General features: G+C 39.3%; 1 protein-coding gene across 6 annotated transcripts in view; it reads right to left on the bottom strand.

Moving 5' to 3' along the window:
• Positions 1-865: 865 nt before the first annotated feature.
• TRIM55 (tripartite motif containing 55) overlaps positions 866-19,326 on the bottom strand; it is a 62,971-nt gene continuing 44,510 nt past the window's right edge. For all 6 annotated transcript variants that reach the window (XM_016959527.4, XM_054656801.2, XM_016959528.4 and 3 more), the window contains one exon: positions 866-1,885. In XM_016959527.4, coding sequence (XP_016815016.1) covers positions 1,875-1,885 — 11 coding nt within the window. In that variant the 3' untranslated portion in view covers positions 866-1,874. The remainder of the gene's footprint in view (positions 1,886-19,326) is intronic.

Here is a 19,326-nt window from a genome sequence, read left to right as displayed (position 1 = left end):
CACTGGAAATACTCTCTTAGCTTCCTCCAAATTGTCTTCAGCACCAGAAAAGCAAAGCAAAACTTCCTGCATTATATTTTTCCACTAAAAATGCAAACATATGTCAGTGGCTTACACAGACCCTGCAATCACGTTGGGCTCATCTCTGTGCCATGGACTACTTCTCTGAGGTTGAGTTAATAATTCAGGAAGTTGCTCCCAGCAGCTCTAAAACATGGTAATTCTAAAAGGGAAGATCATTTTATAATGGAAATAACATTTAGCCCTGATCAATTAAAATATATGAAATAATTGGAGATAGTGGGGAAAAGATGAAAGGAAGAGAGAAGTGTCAAGCTAGAAATTCCTCCAAACTGTATGGCCAAAATGCTGCATTCTTTTTCTATGAGAAAGACTCACTCTGTCAAACTACTACTTTGGTACCATAAAACTATTTTTTCTAAGCTATTTTCCAATGACTACATCTAATAAGAGAAACTTAATAGCATCTCCACTTAGGACGACTAAATTTAGTCATTATAAAATGTCACATAGGAAAATTTTCTTATGAAGAACATTTTGACTTTAATAATTACACAAATATCCTCCACATTTATGCCTATGTCAACCCTAATCACTTTTATTCTTAGGAACAGGAACTACCTTTGTTCATTTCTAAAACTGAACAGCACATTTAATTAGTTTTACAGTGCATCTGCCTTTGGTAGTTTAGTTATAGCTTTAAACAATTCAATCAAATGTTTAATACTTCAAAATTAATTTGTCTGTATGAAGATGCATCTTATCCTGGGACCCTTGAAATACACTTAACTAATGGATGAATAAGATAATACAGAACATTGAATAAATCATTATAAGACGAAGCTTTTAAAAACATCATTTATTTAAGAGTTCATATAGAGTAAAGTTACACTTATGTTCTGAAGGAGGCATTATGGTGGGACAAATATTAACAAAGCATGATTTAAATATATATATATTTAATGTGTGATATGTTTGTATATATATTTAAACACATGCAATTGTTCTACAATTTACCAGATTGGTGCCACAGTGAATAAAAGAGAAAGTAGACAGCTTTTGCTGGAAGATTCAACTAAAGTGCCTAATACGTGAAAATCTAAAACTAATATTAGAAAAATGTCACAAGAGATGCCCAGGCCTTCAGCTTTCTGGACCATGAAAGTGTCACCAAATTCAAAGAACATTTCTGAATGTACATCCAGTGACATCTGTTATGCAAAAGAGGAAAACTTTGTGAAACATTTCATAGCTTTGGTCAATGATTTACTTTTTGTCCATGTATTGATAAATCAGTCACTTCTGAGTTGACACTGATTTTCACTGACCACCTGCACTGTTAAAGAGTAAAGGAAATGAAAGCTACCATAATATAATAACAAAAAGTCAGTGCCTATGAGAGACAAAAGCATAGTGACCACTTTTTTCACCATTTGCCACTTGTTAGTGACATACACATGTACCACACCTACACACCCTTCACAACATTTTCCACACAATAGAAGATTTGTATAAGATCAAGTTTATTATTTCCAGTGCTTTCTGCAACTATTTCCTCAAAATATTCTTTCCCCCCAAGATGTTAGATAAGTCATATGGAATTGCAGTTTGGGGCTATTTTTGCAGAAATCCTGTTCAGAGGTCCCTTTCATCATCTGCATAATATTAATTTCACTTGGGCTTCCTGCTGCCCACATGCATCTCAGCCAGGCAGACAGAGGGGCAGCAGTTGGAATGAATATCATTCATTTAGGGAGTTCAACCAGGAAAAGGAGAAGATATGGCGAGCTGGCTCAGAATCAGCTCCACTGCCACTCGCTGGAGCTGCAGCCTGTCCCTGGAGGGGAGGAGCCTCAAATCCAATCTGCAATGGAAGAAAATGGGAATCAGAGAAAAAAGAGGTTTGTTCTTTTCGGATTGGTCCAGTCACTTTTCTATTGAGGAGAAAGTATAATAATAATAACAATTATTATTATAATAACAATATTATTATATGGCACATAATTATTAGAAATAGAAAGCAAGCTCAGATTATTTTGGCTACAGCCAAGAGTCATGAAAATAATTCACACTCATGATACAAAAAGAAGGAACAGTAATGCATGCAGTGGAGAGAAGTTCTTGGGAAAAAGGAGTTCAGGCTATTCTAGTTTTTTTTTTTAAGTCCACTTGTACATGATTTATTCAGATGAAAGTCTCATTGAAACCTCTAGGAATTGGGTTTAGAAAGGGTTGCAGAATTTGAAAAAATTCCAAATTTAAATGGCACTGCTATGCCACATGACATTGTGGGACGTATTAATATAATCCCTCCACTGCTGAAGAAGTTTCTAGCATGCATATACATATATATTTTCTTACTATAATTTTTACAAAACTGCAGGCTTAATTTTGGGCAAATCATGATGGGATTTTTTTTCTCTAGGTAATAAAATCTAATAACCATATCTATATTAAATCAAATCCAATATAAGCATGTCTAAAGAAATAATTATCTTTTGTAGACACCTGAGATAGACAGGTTGCAATTCTGAATTTATTGATTAATCTATGTCATAAGCAAAATTTACTTATGTTGTTTTGCCTTTAAAAATCACAACTTAATGGAATGAGGGACAATCAGGAAGAAGTCTTGCTGAAATGCAATTTGATTTTATGAGCTCAAACTCTTTACATTTCAAGGTACCAAGACAAACACAGTTCTTCCTAGGAGAACTATGGATAAATAAGCAAACATGTTCCGACGACATCACTGGTAAAATTATCCCACCAGATTAGAATGCCACTGATTTCAAAGCAATGAGGTAGCCACATGCATTCAGCTCAGAAGCCCTGGATGATTTTATGAAGCTGCGATATGAATGGATAATACCTGGCACAAGCAAAGCAGAACTTTGGTTAAGTATGTTGTTTTACTGCCACTCAAAATAGTCTTGAGAGCAAAATGAGTTATTGGCCTGCATTTTACCAGATTTTACCCTAAACATATGTTTGGGGATGATGTTTCAAGAGCAATAAAATTATCCTAAGTCTTTATGGCTTTGGGATAATCCTTTGTACTGCCACATTGCTTCCTGATAGAAAGTTAAAAAGGGCCATGAAATCATATTAGCCACAGTAGAATAAAACTGAAATAGGTAGTTTTCTATGAAGGAATAGTGGAAACAACAAGTGAAATTGGGCTTTTTGAAAAAGAACGTTACTAGATTCTGTTGGTAATGTGTCAGATACCTCAATGTCCTTGAAAGTGAAGTAAAATAAACATCATCCTGACAGAATCCTGCACCTATTTCTACACGTCCAACTCCTTCTTTGCCCACCATAATCCTCTTACCCTGGCTAATAAACAAACAAACAAAAAACAAACCCTTAAGTCTCATGTATGGTTTATGCAAAAAACAACAACAACAAAAAAACCCCGAAAGCCCAAATGACCTGGGCATATATAAAAAGACTTATTTTTAACCATTCAATTTGAGCGAATAGCGAATTCCGCCTGGATGAAAAGACCATCAAGGTCCATTTTGTGGCCCCTTTTTCTTGAAGGCAGTTTCTAATCTAAAGGGAACTTCCATGGCAGCTGTTCTGACATAGTTGAAGGGTGACACAAGTTGGGTAATGTGTTTTCTGCAGAAGGCAGAATCTTTGGGAAACTGCTGGTAGCGAACAAACCCCTGGGACTGCTTTTGGAATGTGTATAAATTTTTGTGCTTTCCTCTACTAGAGATTGACATCTATCTTCCATTTAAAATGTTTTAGTTGTTAACCCACTATTGCCTTCATATTTGGGATTACATAGTTTGGGTTGGCTTCTCTTACACTTCCATGTTTCCAGGAAATTATTAAGTTTTCCTCCAAACAATATGGACCAATGCTATCTTTCAGAAAAGAAAAGCCAGTACCAGAGTGGGGGGTTATCCAATAGCAGAGGTTATCCTGAGTATCTTTAGATAATTGCACCATCTCCTTGGTCTTGTTTATATCCACTGAGGACCCAACAACCAGCTCAGCAAAGAAAGTTCTGTGCAAAGAGGCTTAGCCTAGTTTTGAATCCCACACCAACTACTTATTAGCTGTATGACTTGGACAAGTTAGTTAACTCTCTGGGCCTTAGTTTTCTCTTCTGTAAAATAGAGATGAGAACCTACCTTACAAGGTTGTCGTAAGGACTGAATAAAGTAATACACATAAAGCACTTTACACATGCCTCACTTATATTAGGTTGGTCCTTCCTTCCTTCCTTCCTTCTTTCCTTCCTTCCTTCCCCTCTTCCCCCCTCCTTTCTTTCAACAGTGAAGAGGCTCCTCTGCCATGCAGAATCCCCTGGGTACTGTTTATGACAAACCATATACAATAGCACCGACCCCCAATAAGAAAAGACAATAGTATTTGCAATCTCATTTTTCCAGAATTGGGCATCTTTTCTATGATTTAATCCCTTCAGTGTGCTGTAATCACAGGCATCAATGACACTGTCCAGTGTATCTCCAAGAGGCCCAACTACATACATGGCTACCTCATAAAGGAAGAATGAGTTAAAGATCTAAAACTCTTTTCTGTAAGCACAGCCCATCAAATCAAAAGCAGATCTTTTTCCTACAGCCTTCCCGAGATGGAGTTGTATATATGTGTTCCTTCAAATAGTTTCTTAAATGCTGTCTCTCCTTTATCACAGAAAGTGCTATTTCTTGGGAATAGTGATGTTCTATGAAGCAGAACAAGGGACAGAGAATTACAAGCACTGATCTCCTCTATCTGCTTGGGAGCTTGTCCTGCATTCCAGTTTGGTCTGATATGTATAAAAAGGTAAACAACAGATTGATAGTTCCATATTACAGTCACATGTTTTTTAATGACAGGGATACCTTCTAATAAATGCATCCTTAGATACTAAGCAGACATAAAAAAGAACAAGATCATGTCTTTTGCAGAGACATGGATGTAGCGGGAGGCCATTATCCTTAGCAAACTAACACAGAAACGGAAAACCAAATACCACATGTTCTCACTTATCAGTGGGAGCTAAATGATGAGAACACATGAACACATAGAGGGGAAAAACACACACTGGGGCCTTTCGGAGGGTGGAGGGTGGGAGGAGGGAGAGAATCAGGAAAAACAACTAATGAGCGCTAGGCTTACTACCTGGGTGTGAAATAATCTGTACAACAAACCCCCATGACACAAGTTTACCTATGTAACAAACCTGTACCCCTGAACTTAAAATAAAGTGTTTTTAAAAAAGAAATGCATCCTTAGGTGATTTTGTTGTTACGTAAACATTACAGAACGTACTTAGACACGAACCTCAGTTTGGGTTAGGCAAACACTGTCCGTAACGTGGAACTGTCCTGTACACAGAGACAGATGTCTATAAGGCTCTGTCAGAGTGCATGCTCATTAACACCCATCAACAAGAAATGATTTTAGATTTAGGTTGCTTCTGCCTCTTGGCTATTGTGAATAATGTTGCTTGAACAGGAGTGTGCAAATATCTGTGTGAGGCCCTGCTTTCAATTCTTTTGAGTATATACTCAGAAGTGGAATTGCAGGATTTTATGGTAACTCTGTTAAATTTTTTGAGGAACCTCTGTACTGTTTTCTATAGCAGCTGCTATGGACCATTTTACATTCTCCCAGCAGTGCATGAGGGTTCCAATTTTGCCACATCCTCACTCCTAATTGCTTAATGTTTGCAGGGTATTTTTTTTAATGTGAATTCGTTGCAAACAAAAAAGAAGGACCTGGCACAGATACTTGCCATGTTCACAGAAACATTATTCACAATAGCCAAGAGGTAGAAACAACCCAAGTGTCCATCCTTGGAGAAGCGGATAAACAAAATGTCATGCGTACATACATTGTCAAGAATCAATGGACTACAATGGAACACTGTTCAGCCTTAAAAAGGAGAAAAATTCTGGCACATGCTACAATGTGGATGAACCTTGAGGACCTTATGCTAAGTGAAATAAGCCAGACACAAAGGGACGAATATTATATGATTCCACTTACATGATGTATCTAGATGGTCAAATTCATAGACAGAAACTAGGATGATGGCTACCAGGGGCTGGGGAAGGGTGAAATGGGGAGTTTTTGTTCAATGTGTACAGTGCTTCTGTTTTGCAAGATGAAAAAGTTCTAGCAATTGGTTGCACAATAGTGTGAATATACTTAACACTACAGAACTGGGCACTTAGAATGTGTAATGGGAGTATACACATTATATACTCCCATTTTCTGTTACACTGTTTATACTAACATTTTTTTCTGTTACCTGGCCTGCTTTTTCGTTCATGTTACCTTCTTGGCTCCTAAAGAAACACAAACTTATCGCTCTTAACAGACACTATAGACACTTAGAATGTGTAATGGGAGTGGTTAAGATGGTAAATCTATATTCTGCATTCTTTACTAGAATAAAAAATTTTAAAAAAATTCAGGCAACATCACATTAAAATATGGATTTGCAGGTTCTTTGGACAAAGCAAAAATGAACAACCCAGAACTTGCATGGAGAGCTAAGCAGTGTTGTGCCTTGGATTGGGAATGCTCCGTCCCTTCTGCCCATCTCGGTCAGGGTCACAGCGCTCAACACTCCCTTTGCTGCCCCTGCTGCAAGGCTGGTTTCAGTTGCCATTTATCTTTGTGCTTACACAGTTGCTATGCTCAGAGTAAAAAGGAAAGCAAGCAATGTCTTGTATTTATGCTTCTATTAACATTTTTCTGTTACCTGGCCTGCTTTTTCATTCATGTTACCTTCTTGGCTCCTAAAGGCACACAATCTTACTGCTCTTAACAGAAGGTTAATTTTTAGTTGAAGGTGTCAAAGAAAAGGAAGTAAAATGCTCAATGGAGATTTGGCTTGATTTTTATGTTAAATGTGATGAGTGATTTTTTTTAAAGCCAAAGTATGTCTCATGGCAAGAATCTTGACAGTGAAAGCATGAAACTGCCTTTAAAATTCATTTGAGTGCAGATTAGTCCCCAGGATCTTAGCATAGGGAATATAACTGGGTGCAGATTGGTGGATATGCGCTTGTTTGAGCTTGGGGGTCAATGCCAGTAGCCCCCTTTACCCCAAATACATCTCACCCCACCTCTTCTACCTAATGAAACTAAACAAATGCTTTCCTGACATTCACTCTGGCACAAGTTTGGGTAGCCACATTTGTGGGGGGGCATTATTTTTTTTAGCTGCCCCAAAGTAGAAGAGTGAGCTTATTTTAATCAGTGACCAGTGCCTTTGAGTCTCTAAGTTTCCCAGGGCCTCCATGACATGCCAGCATCAACCCTTCCCTAAATGATCATTCTCTACATCATCCATGACTCTGATCCACTAACGCTTACCTGTCTTGTGTTCCATTCCTTAAGGCTCAGTCAAGCGATAGCAATCAAGCTGAGAAGATGCATTGCAACGAAGACATTAATGGATAATGATGGCCTCATGTATGCCCCTGCCAGATAATACTTTACCTAGAAATATTCATGTCTTATCCTGAGGGATGACTGATGCCAGGCCATTGAGGAGATATTGGGGGCCTTGAGGAAATTTACGCCAAGGCCCCCACAGCTGGGCTGCCATTTCCTCAATCTCTGAGTACTGCAAGGAATGCCAGTCAGAAATTCAACCTGACATAGGATCTGGTTACCAATGCATGTTAAATGCCTGTCTTTCTGGGTCAATTTAAAGAAATCTTTGCCCATCTATCATGAAATGCCTTTGCCTTAAAGGAATGTGGAGAGGAGGGGTACGGCTAGACTTAAGGCTGCTGAGTGGGCAACCACCCAGTATCCATCGTGCACCTGCTAGGCTGGGTCAGAGAACCAAAGCCAGATGCTGGAAGCAGGTGTGAGTAGGAATGCTGATACCAAGTTTAGAATGTTTATTCAGAAAGACCAAGCCCAAGCATTGGCCTGCTCTCCTACTTAGCATTCCTGAACCTCAGGCTCTTGGATAGTTTAGGTGTTACAGATTCCTAACTGGGAAGGAGAGTACAGCCAAGAACCCAGGCCAGTCACCCATGGTGAGAAGTAACTGAGGCACTATCTCTGACTCATAGCCAAGGGTCAAAGCCTTAGAAACTCTGTTAGGCAGCTCTGCCATCATAGGTGTCTCTTTCACAGGAATGCAGACATTTCTGTTTGGGACAGAGCAATCAAGGTATGTTAGGAATGAAATGTAGAGCTGTGAAAATACAGCACAGCTAGAGGAAGCAGAAAATAGGAACCCCCAAAAAGAGCCTGGAAGGAAAACACTCGCTAAAATGCATTTTTTGGCCAGGCATGATGGCTCATGCCTGTAATCCCAGTGCTTTGGCAAGCTGAGGCAGGAGGATTGCTTGAGGTCAGGAGTTTGAGGCCAGCCTGGGCAATATGGCATGACCCCACCCCTACAAAATACTTTTAAAAAATTGCTGGATGGCCGGGCGCGGTGGCTCACGCCTGTAATCCCAGCACTTTGGGAGGCCGAGGCGGGCGGATCACGAGGTCAGGAGATCGAGACCATCCTGGCCAACACGGTGAAACCCCGTCTCTACTAAAAATACAAAAAATTAGCCGGGCGTGGTAGCGGGCGCCTGTAGTCCCAGCTACTCAGGAGGCTGAGGCAGGAGAATGGCGTGAACCCGGGAGGCGGAGCTTGCAGTGAGCCGAGATCGCGCCACTGCACTCCAGCCTGGGCGACAGAGCGAGACTCCGTCTCAAAAAAAAAAAAAAAAAAAAAAAAAAAAAAAAAAAAAATTGCTGGATGTGGTGGCACATGCCTGTAGTCCTAGCTACTCAGGAGGCTGGGTGGGAGAATCATCTGTACTCAGGAGTTCAAGGTTGTAATGAGCTATGATCACACCACTGCATTCTAGCCTGGATGTCAGCGAGATCCTTTTTCTAAAAAAAAAGAAAAGCATTTTTTCTTGGGAGGATTCACAGCCATACAAACTGAGTGATTAAGGGGGTGTGTGGAGTGAACCGACTGGGGGGCTTTGTTGCCATCAGCTGCCTCCTTCTTGCTAGGAGAAAATCGGAAATGAGAATAATTTCCTGAGGCCCATCAAACAAGCAGGAATTAAACTCACTTCTTCCTGACGTGGAGGAGGATGCTGTGGTGTGTACTGTTTGGTTTGTGTTAAGTGTGTTGTCCAGGAATTGATGGGATCAGGGTGGAGAGGACAGGTTATGGAAGTTGATATCACAGCCTGGCAAAAACTTGCAGCCAGCCTTCTTCTCAGATATGGAGCTGACAATTTTGTGTCATGTAGACAGTGTATGTATTCTTGCTCTTCCTGAAAAGAGAACTGGATTGTGAAGAATTAGGTCATTAATTCTTCACAGACAGGGGTTTCTTACATTGCGTTAGGCAAACAGACCCAACAGGTTGTCCTTAAGAACCATGGGAGGTCGATAGTATTACTATCAGTTATAGATGAGAAAGTTCAGACTCAGGAAGTTTGAGGACCTTGCTCAAAGTAACTCTAGGATAAAGTGCCAAGAGTTGTTCATAGAGACCAGAAGTCCAAAGGGAAAGAGGGCAGCTGGCGTTGTTGCACACCTGAGACTCGGGACAGGGTCAGCCTCTCCACTGAAGGCAGACAGAGAGGCAGGTTGGTTGACAGCATGGGATGCAACTGAAGGATCGGCTCGCCCTCATTTGCAGTGGACAGCTACATCCCTGCCAGGAGTGGAGGCCTAGAAACGACCCACCTGTGCTTGTGAGGCTGTGCCGATCTATCCTGAGTGGTGAGTCAAAGCAGAACAGCCCCTGGTCACGCTGATTTTTGCCTCAGTCCCATGAACCTAAGTGAAGTGGGGATTCATCCACTTTTCTTAGATGCTACTTGGCTTCCATTACACTGCATGCCCCACTTGGTGGAGGACGAGAGATCAAAAGGCAACAAGCTCCCAGCTACTCTGTGATCCTAAGCAAGTCATGCCTCTTCTAGAATCCTCATTTTCCTCCACTATAAAATGGGGAAGTTTAACAGTTCCTACTCTAGTGGGCTGTTGTGAGGTTTAAACGAGAGAATCCTTATGAAAGACTTTGTAGATGATAAAGCAATGGGCACACATTTGTTACAGCCACTGCCACGTGCCATTGTTTTTTCAGATGCATTAACACCTTGGTGGACTAACTCTTCACTTCGTGGAGTGTAGTGGAAGAAGAGGTGTACCATGAAAATCACTGAGATACACAAATAAAGACAGAAAAAAACCCACAGGATGTACAGCACTAACAAAAGTCTTAGGTTAAATCAGAATAATAAACAATTTGAAAACACAGGAAGCTTAGCTCAGCTAGCTATGTCATAACAGCTCCCCAAGAGAGCTCTCCCAGAGCTGTGTTCACAGAATTGTAGAGTTGTAGGCACAGATTGCCAGGGGAAATGAATGAATTCATTACCCTACTCACACACAATTTACATTATATTTTCCTCTTTAAAATGGATACATCCATTTTAGCTTCCTATTAAAGTGACATTTACTTAGGATGCCATTTGATCCTGAGAAATGTAGTCTACAATTTTAGTATTGACTTTTTTATTGTCCTTCTGGTAAAACCCCCCAAATTGACAGTTAATAGGAGATATAGTGACAGATATTGGGGGCCTTGAGGAGATTGAGGATATGGCAGCCCAGCTGTGGAGACCTGGATGTAAATTTCCCCAAGGCCCCCAATATCTGGCACTTTCTCAGTAGGAAAAAAAAAAAAAGCCCAGAAAAATAATATTGCAGTTGTAGGGTACAAATGAAAAAGCATTAATAATGTTAATGTAAAGGTCTCATTCAAACTTACTTGTTAAAAAAATCTTACCCTCTCCTACAATTTTTTTTCCTAGGTAAGAATGTCTGCATCTCACTACCATAGCTTCTTATAATTTCCAGGATTATTAGGCCCCGGACAATGTTTTGGAGTAAATATAGGCCAGTCCTGAGGACGGATCAGTTTTTCTCTATTGTTATCAAGTTGAAATTCCAGCACAGTCAGGGCGCCTGGCATATCAGCAACTTGTAAGCTTGAATCTCCTAATTTGTAAAACACATAGCAATTGCTCTCAGTAGGGATCTCTGTTTGAAAATAATTTGACACCCTGAATCCTTCAATTAAATTTAGAGAACAGAGTTAAATTTTCATTCACTTCCGTTTGTTTTGGAAAATTAAATAGATCATTTCAACGAACCTGAGACCTATAGTTACCCTCATGGGAAATCATGTTCTTAGTCTCTAGTTTTTTTTTTTAATGCTTTGTAATATCTTGTGAAATTAATCTTCCTCAGAAAAGCATCTTCTGGCCCTCTAGCGTCCTGCATCTCTCACCTCTCAGTCTCTAGTGGCAGCTGGAGTGGACGTTGGCACTTGAAATCAGAATGTATAGCTTGGTCTCAAAAATCTTTTGCATAAAATGCTTTTATCTTTTTGCAAGTTATACCCAGTAGAGATGCGGGGCTCACAAAGGTTGCTCCTCCTTGGAACTTTGGCCCATTGTCCATCCTGGCTTAGGAAAATATGAATATTTTCAAGGGCGCTGAACCTTGAGTGATGTGAAAGGCTCAGGTCTGGGGACACATGTATTGGTTTCTGAAAGACTGGGAAATAAACCCTGGGGTTCAAGGGGGAAAAGAGGCTTTGCTAGCCCCTTCCTCCCTTACCCGCTACCAGTCTTTTAAACCATTTAAACCATAAGTCCCTTCCTTCCTTCCTTCCTTCCTTCCTTCCTTCCTTCTTTCCTCCTTCCCATTTTTCCTTTCCCTTCCATTTTCCTTTCCTCCCTGCCTTTTTTCTGTAATGTAATGTTTTTTATTTTCCTCTGGGATCACCTTTATAACCTTACAAAACAACTATCACAGAGCCTGGGTTGGAGACTAAGAGGACTGCAGGCTGGTTTTCCTTGGCGACATTTTCTCCACTGCATCTGCCTATAGTAGGCTATTGGCCTTGCCCTCTGCATCTCTGCTATTTGAGAGTGAAGAGCCATAAGGTGTGAGGAACCCACTTTGTTCCTGAGGCTGTCTCTGAGATAATGATGTGTCAGATAGAAAGAAACTGGGGACACTTGGGAAAGGGGAAGGGACTATTTGCACCTTTTTGTTGATACTTGGGCTGGGAACCATTGGACTTTCTCAGCCAAGAGGACAAGCCAGTGCTGGAAGTCACTGGTCCATGACAGGTGGCCTCTGCAGTTTTGTGGAAACTGGTTTAGACAGAACAAGGGATGAACTAGGGCACAGGTATGTCATGAAAATGTACAAGAGATATTAGCTTCTAAAGCAAGTGATATCAAAACTAAAAATAGAGCCCCACAGAACAGTGACAACTAATTATCAGACTGTGAGGTTCAGCTTAGACACTTGAAGGTATCAGGCACCTCAACCGTCCCAGTCTTTGTTGTGCTCGGCCGTGCTTGTGGCTGAAGGAGGAAGGGGACGCAGGCTTGTTGGACTCAGGCAGTGAAGCCTTCCCCATGGCCTGCCATGTGGAATAACGCCTTAACGACTGTCAGCATAGTTCCCCTCCAGGTGCCCCACCCCTATCTTTTTAAAGTTACCTTGGAAGATGTTGTATGTGAATGAGGACCCTCTCTCTACCCATTTCAGCATGCAGACAGACACAAAAAGAGGAGAGGTAGACAAGTTTTGCTTTAAAAAAAAAAAAAACACTTATCTTGGAATCAATTCTTCAAGAAAATAAATAAACAATGTTAAATATGAATGTACCTAAACAGTTTCCAAACACAAAAGGCAAAAACTGATACTGTAAGAATAGACAAATCCACAATTCTAGTCAAAGATCTCAAAATTCCTCTCTCAGAAGCTGATGAAACAGGTAAACTGAAAATCCATATGGACATAGTAGACTTAAACAACACTATCAACCAACTGCCTTAATTGACAGGTACAGAACACCATGCCCAACAACAACAGAAAACACTTGTGTTTTCACGTGCATGTGGAACATTCACCAAGGTTGATCACATTCTAAGACATAAAACAAATCTTAATAAACTTAAAAAGATTGGAAACATATAAAGTATATTCTGGTCTTTCTCCACAACAGAATTAAACTGCAAGTCAAAAAGAAAGATATCTGAAAATCTTCAAATATCTGGAAACGAAATGCCACTCACCTAAATAACCCATGGGTCAAAGAAGAAACTACAAAGTAAGCTAGAAAATGTTTTAAATTAAATAAAAATGAAAATACAACATATCAAAACTTGTGGGATGCAGCAAAAGCAGTGATGAGAAGTAACTTTATAGCACTGAAAACTTGTATCAGAAAGCAAGAAAAATCTCATGTCAATAATCAGAGCTTTAACCCTAACAAACAGAAAGAGAAGAGAAAATTAAACCCAAAGTAAGCACAATGAAGAAAATCATTAAGAGCAGAAATGAATAGAATAGAAAAACTGACCAAAAAATGGAGAAAACCAACAAAGCCAAAAGCTGGGTTTTTTTTAAAGATAATCAAAACATTGTGGAAACTAGATTGAAGTTGGAGACTACATTGACTTATTTGGAGGCTTCTATTAAAGCTATAATAATCAAGACAGTGTGGTACTGGGGGAGGGACAAACATATATATCAATGGTACAAAATACAAGTGCAGAAATAGACTCACACATATATGGTCAATTGAATTTCTACAAAAGCATTAAGGTAATTCACTGAGGAAAAGGATAGCCTTTTAACAAATAGTGCTGGAATAAATGAATATCTATATCAAAAAGCAAATAACAAACTTTGATCCTTACCTCATCTACACAAAAATTAACAAAATGATCTTAGACCTAATTTAAGAGCTAAAACTATAAAAATTCTAGAAGAAAACATTGGAGAAATCTTTGTAATTTTGAGTTAAGCAAAGTTTTCTTAAATGGGACATAAAAAGCACAAACTATAAAGAAAACAAAATTGGGCTTCATCAAAACTAAAAATGTTTACTCCTCAAAAAATTCTAAGAAATGAATAACAAGCAGTGAGATTGAAATGGTAATAAAAACATTGCCAACAAAAAAAAGTCTAGGACCAGATGGATTCATAGCTGAATTCTATCAGACATTCAAAGAAGAATTGGTACCAATCCTATTGACCCTACTCCAAAAGAGAGAGAAAAAGGGAATCCTCCTTAAATCATTCTGTGAAGCCAGTATTACCCTAATACCAAAACCAGGGGAGGACATTACAAAAAAAAAAACACTACAGACCAATATCCCTGATGAACATAGATGCAAAAATCCTCAACAAAATACTAGCAAACTGAATCCAACAGCATATTAAAAATTTAGTTCACCATGATCAAGTGGGTTTCATACCAGGAATGCAGGGATGGTTTAATATACATAAGCCAATAAATGTGATATGCCACATAAACAATTAAAAACAAAAATCACATGATCATCTCAATAGATGCAGAAAAAGCATCTGACAAAATCCAGCATCCCTTTATGATTAAAACCCTCAGCAAAATTAGCATAGAAGGGACATACCTTAAGGTAATAAAAAACCATTTACAACAAACCCACAGCCAACAAAATACTGAACAGGGAGAAGTTGAAAGCATTCCCCCTGAGAACAAGAACAAGACAAGGATGCCCACTTTCACCATTTCTATTCAACATAGTACTGGAAATCCTAGCCAGAGCAATCAGACAAGAGAAGGAATAAAGGCATCCAAATTGGTAAAGAGGAAGTCAAACTATTGCTGTTTGCTGATGATAGGATCATATACCTACAAAATCCTAATGACTCATCCAAAAAGCTCTAGAACTGGTCAATGAATTCAGCAAAGTTTCAGGATACAAAATTAACATACACAAATCAGTAGCTCTGCTATACACCAGCAGCAGCCAAGCTATTCTTGATCAAATCAAGAACTCAAACCCCTTTCACAATACTTGCAAAAAAAAAAAAAAACAAAAACCTTAGGAATATACCTAACCAAGGACATGAATGACCTCTACCAGGAAATCTACAAAACACTGTGGAAAGAAATCATAGATGATACAAACAAATGGAAACACATCCCATGCTCATGGATGGGTAGAATCAATAACCATACTGCCAAAAGCAATCTAAAAATTCAATGCAATTCCCATCAAAATACACCATCATTCTTCACAGAACTAGAAAAAAGAATCCAAAATTCGTATAGAACCAAAAAAGAGCCCTCATAAGCCAAAGAAAGACTAAGCAAAAAGAACAAATCAGTAGGCATCACATTACCCAACTTCAAACTATCCTAGAAGGCCATAATTACCAAAACAGCATGGTACTGGTATAAAAATAGGCATATAGACCAATGGAACAGAACAGAGAACCCGGAAATAAAGCCAAATACTTACAGCCAACTGATCTTCGACAAAACAAACAAAAACATAAAGTGGGGAAAGGACACCATATTTAACAAATGGTGCTGGGATAATTGGCAAGCCACATGTAGTAGAATGAAACTTGATCCTCATATTGCACCTTATACAAAAATCAACTCAAGATGGATCTTAAATCCATCTTAAATCTAAGACCTGAAACTATAAAAATTCTAGACAATAGCATCAGAAAAACCCTTCTAGACATTGGCTTAGGAAAAGACTTCATGACCAAGAATCCAAAAGCAAATATAACAAAAACAAAGACAAATAGATGGGACTTAATTAAACTAAAAAGCTTCTGCACAGCAAAAGAAATATCAGCAGAGTTAACAGACAACCCATAGAGTGGAAGAAAATCTGCACAATCTATACATCCAACAAAGGACTAATATCCAGAATCTACAAGGAACACAAACAAATCAGCAAGAAAAAAAAAAACAATCCCATCAAAAAGTGGGCAAAGGACATGAACAGACAATTCTCAAAAGAAGATATGCAAATGGCCAACAAGCGTACAGAAAAATGCTCAACCTCACTAATTATCAGGGAAATGCAAATCAAAACCACAATGCGATACCACCTCACTCCTGCAAGAATGGCCATAATCAAAATATTTAAAAAAAAATGTTGGTGGGGATGAGGTGACAAGGGAACAATTTACACTGTTGGTGGGAATGTAAACTAGTACAACCACTATGGAAAACAGTTTGGAGATTCCTTAAAGAACTAAAAGTAGATCTACCATTTGATCCAGCAATACCACTACTGGGTATCTGCCCAGAGGAAAATAAGTCATTATACAAAAAAGATACTTGCACTTGCATCATATGCATGTTTATAGCAGCACAATTCACAATTGAAAAATTATGAAACCAGCCCAAATGCCCATCAGTCAATGAGTGGCTAAAGAAAATGTGACACACACACACACACACACACACACACACACACCATGGAATACTACTCAGCCATAAAAAGGAATGAAGTAAGGGCATTTGCAACAACCTGGATGGAATTGGAGACTATTATTCTAAGTGAAGTAACTCAGGAATGGAAAACCAAACATTGTATGTTCTCACTTATATGTGGGAGCTAAGCTATAAGGATGCAAAGGCATAAGAATAATACATGGGACTTTGGAGACTTGGGAGAAAGAGTAGGGGTTGGGGAGGGATAGAAGACTACACATTGGGTACAGTGTACACTGCTTGGGTGCACCAAAATCTCAGAAATCACCACTAAAAAACTTATTCAGGTAATCAAACACCACCTGTTCCCCAAAAACCTACTGAAATAAAAAAATAAAAAATTAAAAGAAATGAAAGGGAAAGCCACAGACTGGGAGAAATTATTTGCAAAACATCTATCTGATAAGGAAGTTTTATCCAGAACACATAAAGAACTTCTCTCTAAGAAGATAAACAACTTAATAAAAAGTTGGGCAAAAGATGTGTACATTTACTTCACCAAAGAAAATATAAAGATGACCAATAAGCACAAGAAAAGGTGCTAACCATTAGTCTTTGTCAAAATGCAAATTAAAACCACAAAGAGATACCATGCATAATCATCCACCCAGAATAGCTGAAATATGAGATTGACACAATACCATGAGCTGGTAGAACGTAGAGTAGGTAGAGCTCTCTTACCTTGCTGGTGGAAACAGAAAAAGTTGAGTAACCACTACGGAAAACAGTTTGACAGTTTCTTATGAAGTTAACCACAAACTTACCATACAATCCAGCAATTCCACTCCTTCATTTACTCAAGAGAGATGAAAACATGTATTCACACAAAGACCTATATGTGAGTGTTCACAGCAGCTTTACTTATTATAGCCAAAGCTGCTAAGAACACAAACATCCATCAAGTGATGAACAGATAAATAACTAGTGGCATACCCACACAATAGACTACCACTTGGGAATAAAAAGAACTGAGATACTATACATGCCACAAAATAAACAAATCTCAGAAGCATTATGCTAAGTGAAAAAAATCCAGTTATAAAAGCATACAATACTGTATGTTTTCATTCACAAGACAGTTTGGAACTGGCAGAACTACAATGACAATCAAACACATCAGTGGTTGCCAGAGGCAGGGATGCGGGGAAGGGATTTAATGGTAAAGACACATGAGGGAACTTTCTGGGGTGATGAAAATATTCTACATCTTAACTGTGGTGGTAGCTATACAATGCTACACATTTGTCCAAACTCACTGAACTGTACACTTAAAATGGGTAAATTTTAGTGTATGTATATCTCAATAAAGTTGATTTTAAAAATCACATCTTTCATTTCTTCATCCATTGACTGTTCTGTGTCTGCCTCTGCTGTGTACATCCTGTCTTTGCTCTACTGAGCAGTGAGGTCTGTAAGTAACTTTAGGCGACTTCAGAGTGGAGTCATCACGGCTGTGGAGTTCATGGAATCTGAAGGAGGTAATAGCAGCTGTGTAAACATTCAGCTAAATGAGTGCCTAGGGAGAAATCTGGAAAATGGTTTGGGAAATTGGGATTTATGTAAGAGCTTCAAGTCAAGAAATGTACTTTGAGAAATGCAATGGACTCTCTAACTCACTGAGAATCTATTATAATTATTGTCACTCATAATGACTTGTGTCAGGCCTAAGTCCATAACCTTCCCAATGAAAATACCTGAAACCAATTATAAAATTCCTAGTACTAGATTTTTCACAGCCCAGTGTGAAAATAAATGAATCTATTCGTTAAGTAGTCTCTTTATTTTCCTGATGAGAAAACTGAGGCTCCAAGAATTTAGATGCCCAGAGTCAGACACTGAAGCAGCTCCAGGACCAGATCTGAAGTCCTTTCTTCTAACTTTTGGATCCCCACAGTCTTGAGCTTTGGCAAAATTTCTACCCAATTTGTTTGTCTATTTTTCAGGCTTGAAGAATAGAATGTAAAAAATGGATATTTTTGAAACAACAAATCGTTATGATATAGTAAAGCTTTCAGGGCCTCTTATCACTGCAACTTTGTGTTCTGGTGAAATACTGAGCTGTGGTTCTATATAGAGGGAGAAATTGCAAGGATTTCAATGCCAAAGTCCCTATCTCCAAAGCAATTGGCTCTGGCTGCAGTGTGTGTGTGTGTGTGTGTGTGTGTGTGTGTGTGTGTGGTAGGGAGATCCTCTTACCCTGAGGCAGCTGCTGTGTCCAGCTCAAGTATCAGCCAGAGCAGCTGCTGAGTTAATCCACCAAATAGAGAGACATTTTTCTGGAAACCCCTGTTCCCTGCATAGCTCCCATTACATGGTTTGGGCAAATTCTTCCAGGTGAGGCCACTAAGATGCACTGGGAAGGGAGGAAGGGGAACTGGGAGGGGGCTTTCATTGCTGCTGCTCCCACCTCTATAACAATTTAATTGCCACACATAGCCCCAATAAAATGCCCAACGTCCATGGGGAGTGGGTAGGGGGTGGAAGCAGACTGGAAAAGAAATGGCCATAAGGCATGCCCGAGAGACAAGGCCTCACAGAGACTGCTTCCAAGGCCGCTAACCTGTCTCACAGCATCCTTCTCCCACCTTATTCATGCCTTGTTTTCTGAGGTTGACTAGGGCACCGTGTAATTCTTTCAAAATAAATTTTAAAATTAACATATGAAGTAAATCAAAGGTTATTTCTACCAAACCCTCTTTGCATTGACTGAGAATACAGCAGGCCTGGCTCAGAAGGGCAGAAACTGAGAGGATGACTCTGCAGCTTAAAATCAGTTCATAAGTGAGGGCTTTGCACGGTTTTCTGGGAGGACTAGGGTTTGTGGAGGTTTCAAGTGCATCCTGTAGAAGCCCAAGGAAACTGGGGCCTTTGATGAGTTCAAATTCACCACAAGGCTGAATCCAAACCTCGCTTTTTCTTAGAGAATGCCCATGGGGGAGCTACAGCACTCTTCTGATCTAACAAAAAGTAGT

This window comes from Pan troglodytes, chromosome 7, assembly GCF_028858775.2.
Source record: "Pan troglodytes isolate AG18354 chromosome 7, NHGRI_mPanTro3-v2.0_pri, whole genome shotgun sequence".
NCBI lineage: Eukaryota > Metazoa > Chordata > Mammalia > Primates > Hominidae > Pan > Pan troglodytes.
This window is presented reverse-complemented; position numbering and strand designations above follow the sequence as displayed.